Source organism: Hypanus sabinus, chromosome 5 (assembly GCF_030144855.1).
Source record: "Hypanus sabinus isolate sHypSab1 chromosome 5, sHypSab1.hap1, whole genome shotgun sequence".
Classification (NCBI taxonomy): domain Eukaryota; kingdom Metazoa; phylum Chordata; class Chondrichthyes; order Myliobatiformes; family Dasyatidae; genus Hypanus; species Hypanus sabinus.
This window is the reverse complement of record NC_082710.1, coordinates 24,851,737-24,865,994: the sequence shown is the minus strand read 5'-3', so window position 1 is coordinate 24,865,994 and position 14,258 is coordinate 24,851,737. Positions and strand designations below refer to the sequence as shown.

The window sequence follows — 14,258 nt, the reverse complement described above, 5'->3', positions numbered from 1 at the left end:
GTCCTTACTTCAACAGGAATGCTTCTTTTAAATTCCTCCATTAAAATATTAAAATCAGCTCTCTCAATGTACCATAGTCCCCATTTACATTTTTAGAAGAAACCCATCTCTCAAAACACACAGCTTTATCATAGGCAAATTCCACATAAGTTTTATCCACAGACTTTTTCAAACTTCTGAATCTTTCCCTATAAGCTTCTGGGACTAATTCGTATGCGTTTAGAATATGCATTTTCACAATATCATAATCAAGTGCTTGAGCAGCAGTTAAAGCTGTGTAAACTTGTTGTGCTTTGCCTTTAATTACACTCCGTAACAACACTGACCATTTATCTTTCGACCACTCTAACATCCGAGCAACAGTTTCAAAATGTTGAAAATATCTTTCCACTTCTGTTTCACTAAATGGAGGGACCAATTTAATTTCTTGACTAGCAACAAACCGTTTATTAGAACCAGAAGACTGTTTCCCAGACCTTAATTCCTCCATTGCATATTCAAATTCTCTCTTCTTTTGATCTGCCTCCAATTTACAATGCTCTAACATCATTTGTTCAATTTGCAACTGCATCTCCAGATTACTTATTGGAAATTACTCTAAAACCGAATCAGCAAAAACACCCGAATCCACATAGTGTGACACGATTTTTCTCTGCATTACAGCCTTAGATGTAGTCTGCAAAATACCTTTAAGTTGCAATCTACGAGCTATCTTAGAGACCTCAGTTTTTTTCGCCTTCGCCAACAACTCCGCATCTGGCGAAACCAGAAACTCATCAATATTCATTGTTGCTGAATACCACTCACAAGCCAATCAAACAAAAGAACCGAGGGTATCCCCTTTTCCTAAACACCGATTCAAAAGTTAGCAAGCATTTAAACTCTAACGATCCAATCCCGGACGAGCCCCCATATTTATGTTACATATTCAGGCAACAATAAATATATGAGTTCGGCAAAGGATTTTATAACAAACAACACGTTTATTAAACACTGAAAACAAACCCCCCAAAAGTAAACAAACACTAACGTAACCGGAAATCAACTGCTGTGCGGCAGTTTAAACAGCTCTTAAAGTGATGCAGCTCAAACAGTTCTTAAAGTGATGTTGCAAAAACAGTTCTTTAAAGTAGTATTGCCAAAAGTTCGAAATGCTCACGGTCCATTTAAGGGAGAGACTTTATAAGATGTTTTAAATTTGTTTCGATCCCCAGCGTCGAACTTCCCACGAAGGATTTACGAAACAAAACAGCTTAAAGGCACTGACTTTTCCTTTATCACACTGTCCTCAATCTTCTGCTATCCTGCAGAGATTAACATGAGAACAGTCAACAAATTCCTTTCAAATAAGGATTAAATAAGGTCGAACCCGTTTCACCGTCGAAGATAGATTCTCCTCGATCTTTAATTCCTGAACTCCGATCTTCACTTTCCACTGATTTCTGAACTAGCAGTATTGTAAAGAAACTGCTGGCAATGACCTTTTAAACTTTAGGCATTAGATAAAAACTTCATCCTTCAACTAAACTGCGTCATCACATTAAATCACGCAGTGGCATGAAGTCAACTTGGCAAATCCAGCCACGAACTGCCCCTCCTCACAGGGTGGGGTCTTCCTTTTATAACCTGTAAAAAAAACTTGTCACATGATCTCTACTGGCGGGAAAATGACGCCACTCCACCATCACAAGACCATTACCTCAAGTCCAGTATAGCTTCAACCCCAGTCATGTGACAAGGGTACCATTGTCATGTGTCACGAGTACGTAACAATAAATAATTGAAGAAAATTAGTTAATAATTAGGTGGAAAATGGAAAAGATGTAAGGTATATTTAAAAAAATTAAGATGTATTTTTAAGATGAGCTGGAGAATCTCAATTAATTCTGGCTGGTGGCCAATGAAACCAAGAAAACAACTAAACTTTGTTAACACGAGTGAATCTGCAGATGCTGGAAATAAATAAAAACACAAAAAGCTGGCAGAACTCAAACTTTGTTAATCACTTTTTTGGTAGATAATCATTGCAAACAATAGCATGTAAACAACAAACAAAATGCTGATGGAATGCAGCAGGCCAGGCAGCATCTATAGGAAGAAGCACTGTTGGCGTTTCGGGCCGAGACCCTTTGTCAGGACTAACAGCATGTAACAGCAGGACTAATAGCATGTAACTTCCCTTTGGACTTGGAGGCAATTCAATGTGGCAGAACCAAAGTGAGGTAGCATGTCTGTTGCTAAGAGCGAGGAAGACACAAGATTCAATGGATTTAAGCACCAGGCTGAATTGGAAAGGTCAGAAAGAGGCCAAACTGGGACAGTGGGGTCCAGGCCCCAAAGCATACTGAAGCAACTGAACCCGATGACTTAAGCGCTGGGCTGAATCAGTAAGGGTGGGTATGGGCTGAATCAACCAGCAGGGCCCAGGTCCCAGAGTGTATTAAAGCGACTGAGCCAGATGTTTGAATGATATAAATGCCAGACCAGACTGAAAAGGTCAGAGTGCTGGGACCCGAGGCTAGAGATGGGCCGGTTCAGTTTGCCTCTCCGCTCTGTGCTGAACCAAAAGTCTATGAACAGGACTGTCTTTGTGGACTTCAGTTCAAAACTCGATTTGTGTGTGTTTATTGTTTGCATGGCTACCTGTTGGTGATGAATATCAAAGTTTTATAATGTTCATATACTTTGATAATAAATATACTTCGAACTTTTAAATAAAAATTGAATCATGTTTGAGTTGCACGTTTTTCAAAACAAATTTATGAACATAAATTATTGATAACAAGATTAATAATACTACAGCTAAACCATATGTTTTAACAGAACTGGACAATTGAAATCCATTTAATAATGTTTTTAGAAATAACCCATATTATAATGCCACTTCCGGATTGTTGCTAAAAATCCATCATGTTTACTAATTGTCCTTTCGTGAATAGCAGCCATTTGCTCATCAACATTTATTCATTAGAACTAAAACCTGTCACATGACAAATATGTTTTATCTCCGTAAACTTCTATTTATCAAATAGAAATGTTCCACTAGGTATTTTTAAACAAAAGTTAACATGTGCATGTACAATATACAAACGGAATATTCATTTATTAAATCCAATACCCCCAGTTTGTTCCTGTTGCTTTACCGAAGTTAACATTCGGAACGTGACCGCAAGTTCAGCATCGGAAACGCGGACGACGGGCGCGCGCACGCTCGCTCACGCACCCGCTGGTTGATTGGTTGCTGCCGGGAGGGGGCGGGGCGTGTCCATGGCGATCTAACATGGCCGAAGAGACGGCGGCTGGAGAACATTTGGAGTTTCTCAGGGACAGGCACGTCGGCTTCTTCGAGCGATGCCTGAAGATCTTACCCGAGAGGTACTGCTCGCTGGAGACCAGCAGGTATGGCAGGGCCCTGGTGCACGATGGCGGGGGCCGCTGGCCGAGCTAGATTTAAGCGAGGGCCCAGAGGATCTTCGAGTTTCGCCCCACCCACTCTGCTGCAGCCCCGCGACCGGGCGGCTGCGGACGGGTCGGGGCAGAGGGGCAGGGGCCACGGTGCATCAGAAGAGGGAGATCCCTCTATCCTGCTGTCACCGCTATAGCAAGCAGTTGTCCCTCAGGCTGAGCTTTGGGTGACGGTGAACACATGGAGCAGTTAACGGGCTGTCATCTGTTGGGTTGGGCAATTGCAGAGGCAGGCGCGGAGCTGCTGGGCGTGGACCAGACAATAATAGTACCCTTCCTGTAATTCATAATCTTGACATTAAAATTATGCAGAAAGTAAAACATGATTTTAAATAAACGGGGTTTGCCTTTTGCGCAAGTGAAACCTCAGTCAACTCTTCGTGCATTTACATGCAGAAATATCAAGATATCTCATAAAATTCAGTTCAAGTCTGTAAAATTGCTACATATCAACGTTGTAATTTAACAAAATTGCGATTCGCCAGATTATTTTGTAATAATGAAATACCCGTGCATATACCTTTCGGTAGACCCGTCCATTTCCGTCCTTGGAAATGATTAGCGACTCTCTTCTTTTCGAGTAGCAATTGCAATTGCAATAGCGTACTTTTTTTTACTTTTTCTTGAAGCCTTTGGTTCTTTGGCCAGTTTGTAAATTTGTCCTCTGACACTTTTACTACCACGTGATCACAGATTCTCAAGTATTTATATGCTGCAAGTTTCATTCACTTTTTATAGATGTTGAATAAAAGCAGACATACACAATATTTCTTCTCGTCTGCTCCATCATTCGCTAAGATGGCAGCTCACTTTCTATACGTATGCAGTGGAATCTGGTTAACTGGGCCATTGGTTAATCGGGGCAGCCGCTAATTTGGGACGTTTTGTAAAGATCCAAAACTAATCGAGAAAATATCCAGATTCCCTTCATCTATTTGGGATACATTGCTTGCTTGGAGAGAACAGTTTTTAATAGCGTTTGTTAAGTGTGTTTGTGTTTTGTTTTTAAAAAACACTGATTTTTGTCATAGTGATAGAAAAGTACAGCACAGAAACTGGCCTTTCAGCCCATCTAGTCTGTGCCAAACTATTTAAACTGCCTGCTCCCATTGGAGGTGCAGGTCAATGACCTCCATACCCCTGCCATCCATGAACCTATCCAAACTTATTATGTTGAAAGTAAGCTTGCATGCACCACTTGGGCTAGCAGCTCGTTTCACACTCTCACAACGCTCTGGGTGAAGAAGTTTCCTCTCGTGTTTCCCTTAAACTTTCCACCTTTCTCCCTTAACCTATGACCTCTAATCCCACCCAACCTCAGTGGAAAAATCCTGCTTGCATTGACTATGCACTTCACAATTTTGCACACCATTATCAAATTTCTCCTCAATCTTCTGCTTTAAAAATGAAGTCTTAAACTATTCAATCTTTCCCTATAACTCGGGTCCTCCAGTCCCAGCAACATCCTTGTACATTTTCTCTGTACTCTTTCAACCTTATTTACATATTTCCTGTAGGTCGGTGGCCAAAACTGCACACACTACTCCAAATTAGGCTTCACCAATGTGTTATACAACTTCAACATAACATCCCATCTCCTGTACTTTAATGCTTTGATTTATGAAGGCCAATGTGCCAAAAGCTTTCTTTACAACTCTTATCTCCCTGTGATGCTACTTTTAATGAATTATGGACCTGTATTCCCAGATCGTTTTGTTCCACCACACTCCTCAGTGCCCTTCCTTACACGACTTAAGATGTACCTTGGTTGTTCCTATTGAAGTGGAACACCTTGCACTTGTTTGCATTAAATTCCATCTGCCATTTTTTTAAATCCATTTTTCCAGCTGGTCCAGATCCATTGTAAGCTCTGATCGTCTTCTTTGCTGTCCACTGTACCTCCAGTCTTGGTGTCATCTGTAAATTTGCTGATCCAGTTAATCACATTATCATCCATATCAGTAATATAGATGGCAAATAATAACAGACCCAGCACCAATCCCTGCGGCACCCCACTAGTCAGCTATCTGCTAGCACACTGGCTTCTCCCACAAAGCCGATGTGTAATCCAATTACGTATCAAATCTTGAATGCCAAGTGACTGAACTTACTTGACCAACCTCCCATGTGGGACCTTGTCAGATGCCTTGCTAACGTCCATGTAGACAACATTCACAGCCTTCCCTTCATAAACTTACCTGGTAACTTCTTTGAAAAACTCTATTAGATTGGTTAGACATGACCTATTACACACAAAGCTATGCTGACTATCCCTAATCAGTCCTTGTCTATCCAAATACTCATATCCAGTCCCTTAGAATACTTTACAATAACTTTCACACTACTGATGTCAGGCCCACAGGCCTATAATTTTCTGGTTTACTTTTAAAGCCTTTTAAGCAGAGGAACATTAGTTTCCTCCATTCCTCTGGTACCTCACCTGTCACTAAGGATGATTTAAATATCTCTGCCAGAGCCCCTGCAATTTCTGCACTTGCCTCCCACAGGTTCTGAGGGAACACACCTTGTCAGATCCTGGGGTTTTATTCATCCTAATTTGCCTTAAGACAGCAAACACCTCCTCCTTTTCCTCTGTAATCTGTATAGAGTCCATGAAACGGATGCCATTTTACTTTACTTCTAATCTCAGTATCCATCTCCTGAGCAAATACAGATGCAAAAATCCATTTAAGAACTCCCTCATCTCATTTGGCTCCACGCAAGGATTACCACTCTGATCTTCCAGAGGACCAATCTTGTCCCTTGCAATCCTTTGTCCTTAATACGTCTATAGAATCCCCTGGGGTTCTGGCACTCTGGTTCCCATCCCCTGCAACTCTAGTTTTAACCCCTTCCCCACTCCAGTGCAGCCATAGCAAACCTTCCCACTAGGATATTGGCTCCCCCCCACTTCCTGTTCAGGTGCAAAGTGTCTACTGTACAGGTCCCCCTTCCCTGAAAGAGCCCGATGATCCAAAAATTTGACATCCTCCATCCTACACCGACTCCTTAGCCACATGTTAAACTGTATCATCTTCCTATTTCTGGCATCACTAGCATGTGGCACAGGTAGCAATCCTGAGATCGTAACCCTGGAGGCCATGTCCTTTAACTTAGCACCTAACTGTGGTTTCAAGCATTCAAGCTTAGAAATGCTAGAAACAGTCCAGAGCGAAAATGAAATGATTTCACTACTTCAGTAAGTTAGGAACTACAAGGAATTTGAAGGTATCGACAATCATCTAGAATTTTACCTTTGGTCCCTACCGGGCACTCAGCTATCATGTGTGGCTCCAAGTAGCTGCATGTAACAGCATCTGCACCCTGGTGCATCGCGATGACAGGCAGGCTAAACAAGCTGAGGATAGCTGGCGGGTCCCATACCCCCAGTGAGATAGGGACATGCCTGTCCCAACATACAAAGTCAGCTCTGCTGGACTGGCAGTTGAAATCCCATGGCCAGGAAGGCGTTTCTGCAACACTCTGTGGAGGGCACGATGAGGCCCAGAAAGAATCATGGTCATGCACTGCAACCAGGGAAAGCTACAGTTGTGACACCTACTCGATTTCCAAGGTCGAGAGAATGGAACTGCCCCAACTTTTCCACTTTAAAGATTCTCACACAGGTTTCCTGTCCTCATAGGATATGACAGTAGTGTTCTAATTTGTTCTTTATTCCGTTCAAATGTGTAAATTTTTACTCAGTTAATAGACAATTAGTGGTAGCTGAAGAGTCTCGGCCCGAAACATCGACTGTTTACTCTTTTCGATAGATGTTGCCTGGCCTGCTGAGTTCCTCTGATACTTTGTGTGTGTTGCTTGTCTTTAATACCTTGTTAACTATTTACTTGAAACTTTATAGGGCAGCCACTTAATTGGGTCAAGATGTACTGGTCCCAAAGCACCCCAATTAATCAGAATCCACAGTATTTTAATTTGGATCTTATTGTCATTATGTTAGTTTCTGCTAACTTTTATCAATTTATTTTTGAAACTTGAATGCTATTGATGAGGCCAGCAAATGTCCTATTTTTTTTTTGTTTTGACTAAGGTAGGCCATTTCAAGGCATCAACTTAGCTAGTTTTCTTTGGTTTTATCCATTGTTAACATTTCCATATGATGTAAGATATGTATTGGCTGTCAGCAATTCCATTTTCCAACCTAATTCCTTCTACCTGTTCCACCTTGAATTCCATTAATACCCTTCAGATTTGCAGCAGCCATTTAACAACAAGCAATGTGTGTTTAGGATATTGGAGCAAACTAGAGCAGTTGGGCAATATCCATGCAGATGTGGGGAGAAAGATATAAATGCTGCATAGCGCTGGAGCTCAGGCTCAGCCCATGTTATGAGAGTTGAGTCAGCTGCACACCTGCACCTCAAGTGTCTCACTGTGCTGTTTCCTCAATCTCAAGGGCTTTAATTTTGCAAACAAGTTTGTGTTCTGCTTGCCAAGACCTGGCCAGATGGAAGAAAATCCCGCTTGGTGTAAACTGCAAAACTAAAACTATTATTTTGATTAACCTTCAGTTCATGCAGTTCAAACCATAACTGGTGATTTTCCCCATGGGTCAAGGGAGGAGGTGTGACAGCTTGGCCTGAACCGAGACCTGCTGATGTTGTTTTGTTCTTCTCATGTAGAAGTGACTCTTCTACATTTTCAGCCCTCTGTTACTGAAAGCCTTGTTCATACCTCATCCCCTTGGGGCTCCACTTCTCCAACAATTTCCCAGCTGAGTTTCTTGCATTCAAAACTAAGATCACTTTGTTTCTGATGTAAAGGAAATGATTTGCCCAAGCTGCTGTGTGAAAGCTGACCCATCCTTCATTGATATTAAACACAAATAAACAATTTTTACAAGAAAAAAACACAAATAGAACAAAAAGGTTTAAACTGTGATGATTAGTTAGGGTTGTGCCAGTTGGTTTAAGAATGGAGTAACTGAAGGGAAATAAGGTATTTTGAACCCAGTAGGACCTCTGTACCCCAATGGTAGGTGCAAGAAAATGGCTTAGAAGGTGGCAATCTTTGATGATGGATGTTGCTGCCGTGAGGCAGCATCTCCTGTAGATACTACCAATGGTGGGGAAGATTCTGCTGTGATGTATGGGGCAGAGTCCACTGCACTCTGCAGCTTCTTGCATTCCTGCACATTCAGATTGTTATGCTAGGCTATGATGCAACCTGTCAGGATACTTTCAACAGTGCATGTGTAGACGTTTGTTTGAGTGACAGTCCAAATCTCCTTAACCTTCTCAAAAAGCAGTGAAGCTGGCACACCTGCCTTGTGATTGACTGAGGCCAGGGCAGATGGTCTGAGACATAAACACCCAGGAATTTAAAACTGCTGACTCCACTGTCAATTTCTCCCCCCTCACCCCAGTATAGATTGGTTGTTGTTAAGCACCACTCAACCAAGTGTCCTGTCTTACTTCAGTAAGTTGGTTTCATCACCTCATGTGGTTTGTCCCAACTTGGCATTGTTGGTGAATTTGTATATGGCATTGGAGCTCTGCATGGCCACATAGTCATTTATGCAGAGTGCAGAGCAGGTGTTAAGCATGCAGCCTTGAGTTGCACCCATGTTGATTGTCAGCGAGGTGCAAATACCGTTACCAATCCTTGCTGGGGTCTGCTGATGAGGAAGTAGAGTATCCAGTTTCAGAGGGAGGTACAAAGCCCCACATCTGGAAACTTGATGATGAGTTTGGAAGGAATAATTGTGTTGAACCCGAGCTACAGTCACTGAGCAGCAGTTTGACATATGTGTTCCTGTTTAGATGGTCCAGAGCAGAGTGAAGATCCAAAGAAGTTACATTTGCTGTTGGCCTGTTGTGACAGTAGGCACATTGAAGCATGACCAGGTCATGTAAGGGGCAGGAGTTGATTCATACCATAACCAACCTCTCAAAGCACTTCATTGCAGTTGATATAAGTGCTACCAGGTGGTAATCATTGAGGCAGGCCATTATGATCTTGGGCACCCGTACAATCGATACATTTAAAAAAAGGCGGGAATTATTGTATGTACTGCTCGCAGTTTGATGCAACAGTATAACTCTAAAAGGTGCTGTTCTTCATAGTCATAGAGTAAGAGCACAGAAACAGGTTTTTTGGCCCAAATTGTCCATGATGGCAAAACTGCTAAGTTAGGTTTTACACTCTTAGCTGATTGCTAAATTAGACATCCCATTTGTCCATGTTTGGCCCATATCACTTGTACTTGTCCAAGCGTCTTTTAAATGTTATCATGTCTTTTTCAACTTCTTCCTTCGGCAGCTTCTTCCATATGCATGAAGAAGCTACTTTGCAGATTCCCTTTTAAACCTTTTTCTTCTTGCCTTAATCCTAAATCCTCTAGTGTTTGATACCCTCTTCCTGGGGAGGAAGACTATGTATTCACCCTGTCTATGCTGCTCATGATTTTGTACCCCTCTATAAGACCACCTGTCAGTTACCTACATTTCAATGAATAACATTGCCTATTCAACCTGTCCCTACAAACTCACACCCTCAAATCATGACAACATTTGGATATACGTTCTCCTGTGGAACTGGAGTTGTATGTAAGAGCAAATGGAATAGTCTGGTCTTCACTGATAATTGTTGGCTTTGGTCAATAGTAGCTCTTTTGTTTTTGAGTCATGAAGTTACAGGTTCAAGCCCCATTTGTGGAAATAGAACAAGTAATCTGTTAATATCAGTGCAGCAGTGACGTATAATTGGAATATTAGAAATACACTTAAATTGACTTTATTTCTTACATCCTTCACTTACACAAGGAGTAAAAATCTTTTACGTTAAGTCTCTGAATATATGCAATGTGCAAATTGTAGTAATTTGTAATAAATAGTATGTACAGTAAGATATACAACAGAACGGTCAATATAGCTTAGGAAACCAATTGTGTCAGTATGGATTAATCAGTCTGAAGGGCTGGTGAAAAAAGCTGTTCCGGAGCCTATTGGTCCTGGCCTTAATGTTGTGGTATAGTTTCCTGGATGGTAGTGGCTGGAACAGTTTGTAGTTGGGGTGACTTGGGTCCCTAATGATCTTTCTGGCTCTTTTTACGCACCTGTCAGTGTAAATGTCTCGAATAGTGGGAAATTCACATCCACAGATGCACTAGGATGTCCGCACCACTCTCTCCAGAGCTCTGTGATTGAGGGAAGTACGGTTCCCATACCAGGCAGTGATGCAGCCAGACAGGATGCTCTCAGTTGTGCTCTTGTAGAAAGTCCTTAGGCTTTGGGGACTAATGCCAAACTACTTCAACCATCTGAGGTGAAAGAGGCACTGTTGTGCTTTTTTTCACCGTGCAGCCGGAATGTACAGACCAAGTGAGATCCTCGGTGATGTGTATTTCGAGGAACTTGAAGCTGTTCACGCTCTCAACCCCAGATCCATTGATGTTAATAGGGGTGAACCTGTCTCCTTTCCTCCTGTAGTCCACAACCAGTTCCTTTGTTTTTGCAACATTGAGGGAGAGGTTGTTGTCTTGACACCACTGTGTCAGGGTGATGACTTCTCTGTAGCCTGTCTTGTTATTATTTGAGTTAAATCATCTGCAGATTTAATTATGTTGGAGCTGTGGGTGGCTCCATTGTCTGCTTTTTCATATAGTCATTAAGTAACATACAATATTCAAAATCAAGTTGAGCAGTGATCAGGGCTGTTTCCAGAATCAAATGTTTGCTGGGAAATAGCTGTTCTTGAACTCAGTGGTGTAGGACTTAAGGCTCCTGTACCTCCTGTTCAATGGTGGGGTGGTTTTAGAGAAAAGCAGGGCTGTTGTGCAATGGAATACATTAATTCTTTGAACTTCAGCTTGCAAGTTTGATGTAATTTGCAACTGAGTATTTCAAAAAGTGAGTTGTACAAGATGGCAACTGAGCTGCAAGTTTTGGGATCAGATTTCACTGAATGATTATCTGTGAAGTTGTAAACCTGGAAATAGGTTTAAAAATTATTAGCTCAAACTTTGTCCCTGTATTACATGTATTACAAGAGCACCGCAGAGGACATCTTCTAGGGTGCCATGTGTTGTTTGCAATGAAAGAACTTCACACATAGCTAAATGTTTTGTGTATGTCTAGTAGAGATTCTGTAAACGCTGGAAATCTTGAGGAACACACAAAAAGTGCTGGAGGAAATCAGCAGATGATGTCTGTGGGATGCATTGATGATTTATCTGTTGTATTTGCAGATTGACCATTGCTTTCTTTGCATTGTCTGGTCTGGATATGCTGAGTGCCTTGCATCTGGTGGATAAAGCCAGCATTATTGAATGGATTTATTCCCTGCAGGTCCTTCCTACTGAAGACAGTGAGTGAGTTTTTGTTTTTGATCTTGTAGTCAGTGCTTTGTTGAAGATGTGTTTACATTTTGTGCTTTTCGCTTTGCCTAATCTTAGCAATATTGATACATGTTCTAATGTAGGATTTTTCATTAACATTTTCAAATACGTGATGCTGTTAATTGTTGGTGGTGGGAGAAAAGGTTCACTTAACTAGATATGAGGTGCATGACTTGTATAAACATCAATCTGTGAATTGTACAGATTACGGAGTTGCCAGAAATTTCAACAAATAAATGTGTTTGGGTTAATTCTTCTGATATTAAATTTAGTTTTGTCCCATTCTGGAGTATAGAGTTCTGTCATCATCACTGTTTCAAATGATTTTACAATAAAGACTATGTGACCTTTTAATGAAGGTTTGTGTTTTGGGCATATTTGGGTTGAGAGGATATTCGTCTGGATGTTGCCTAGATTGGAAAAATTCAGTGATGGGGGCAGATTGGATAAGATGGGTATGTTTTCCCTGGAGAAAAGGAGGCTAAGGGGTGCCCTGATTTTAAGAGTCTTTAAAATTATAAGAGGTGTAGATAGTCATAATCTTTTAACCCCTTGTGGTTGCCTCAATAACCAGAGAACATAGTTTAAGATAATGGGAAGAAGTTTTGAATAGGAATTACATGAGAAATGCTATTTTTAAGCATCGAGGTTGATATCTAGAACTCAATTGCAGAGTAGTTGGTAGAGTTAAAATCAGTGACTATGTTTAAGAGACATTTAGGCAGACACTTAGAAAGATATAGACCTAATGTGAATCAGAATCAGGTTTATTATCACTTAGAAGTATCTTGAAATTAGTTGTATTGCAGGAGCAGTAAGTTACAGTACATAAAAATTATGTTATGATAAGAATTATTTTTAGATAGTCCAAAAAGAGAGCAAAATAGAGTGTGTTCATGGACAGTTCAGAAATCTGATGGCGGATGGTGTTCCTAAAATATTGAGTTTGTCTCTTTAGGCTCTTACACCTCCTCCCTTATGGTAGTAATTAGAAGAGGGCATATCCTGAATGGTGAGAGTCATTAATGATGGATGTGGTCTTTTTGAAGATGTCCTTGTTCCTGGGGAGACTATTGCCCAAAATGGAGCTGGCTGAGTCTACAACTCTGTGCAGGTTTTTATGATCTTGTGCATTAAAGCCTTCATACCAGGCAGTGAGGCAACCAGTTAGTTTCTTCTCCCTGGTACTTATGTAGAAATTTGCTAGAGTCTCTGACAACATATAAAATCTACTCAGTCTCCTAATAAAGTATAGCCATCTTCATGATTGCAGTATGATGTACTCAGTATAGATCCACAGAGATTTTGATGTCCAGGATCTTGAAGCTGCTCACTCTTTCCACTGCTGATTCCCTGATGAGGACTGGTGTATGTTCTTCCAACATCCCCTTCCTTAAATCAATAATTCCATGATCTCAGTGATATTGAGTGTGAGGTTGTCATTGTGACACCACCCAACCAGCTGATCTGTTTCTCTCATTTTCACCTCATCACCGTCTAAAATTCTGGCAACAATTATATCATTGGTGAATTTATAGATGACATTGAGTTGTGCCTAGCTACACAGAGTTGAGTATAGAGAGAGCAAGTTAAGTACAATTAGTGTAGACAAAGAAATGGTTATAAACCATGTGGACCAAAGGGCTTGTTTCTGTGCTGTACAACTCTGTCTCTATGATTATTACTTTCAGGATTTTGATGAGTTGTTTCCAGACTTGTTGTAATCATTTTGGTGAAGATACTTTTATCATACTGTTGTAAAAGGAAAACCAAGGTTTAGATCCAATGGTGATACATTTACAAGTCAGAATATTGTGCCATTTGGAAGGCAGTCTGCCTGTAGTTGTGTTTCAGTGCATCATATCTACTGCCATGTGTCTCTTGGTGGGAGGCATTATGAGTCTTGGAAGTGCTGTCAGAGTAACTCTGGCAGATGTTTTCTAGATACAGGTAGTCCCCGAGTTACGAGCGTCTGACTTATGAACTGAGGAAGGAGAACGCCATCCGCCATTTTAAGTCAGATCGCAGCGCTGTCTGCCATTTTAAGTCGTTGCCGTTGACACTGTGTTGAGTGTGTAACTTTGTATTTGGCTTAAATTTTTCTTAGCACAATTCACCCTGACTCCACCCTCCCTTTTCCTGTCAGCTGGTGGCACAGTGAGATCAGTGCTGGGCTTGAGAACAGAGGTTCCGGAGTTTGATCCGATGACAGACCACTTCCGAGCGCGCTGTCCATCCGTGCCGGGTTGATGTCGAGCTTGCAACTCGACCTTGTGAAAAAAAGCACTGCCACCTCCAGTTTAAATTCCCATGCGGAATATTATGAAGGATCAAATACTCAAACCCAGCACAGCCCCCACTTGTCCCATTTAGCCTGTCTCAGTGCAGTGGACTTTAGGACCCAGGGAATTCAGTGTGGTGGTCCTTAGGACCC

General features: G+C 41.4%; 1 protein-coding gene across 1 annotated transcript in view; it reads left to right on the top strand.

The window, feature by feature from the left end:
• Positions 1-3,220: 3,220 nt before the first annotated feature.
• pggt1b (protein geranylgeranyltransferase type I, beta subunit) overlaps positions 3,221-14,258 on the top strand; it is a 53,961-nt gene continuing 42,923 nt past the window's right edge. Inside the window, exons 1-2 of the mRNA XM_059969593.1 lie at positions 3,221-3,399; positions 11,675-11,793. Of these exons, the coding sequence (XP_059825576.1) occupies positions 3,281-3,399; positions 11,675-11,793 (238 nt within the window). The 5' untranslated portion in view covers positions 3,221-3,280. The remainder of the gene's footprint in view (positions 3,400-11,674; positions 11,794-14,258) is intronic.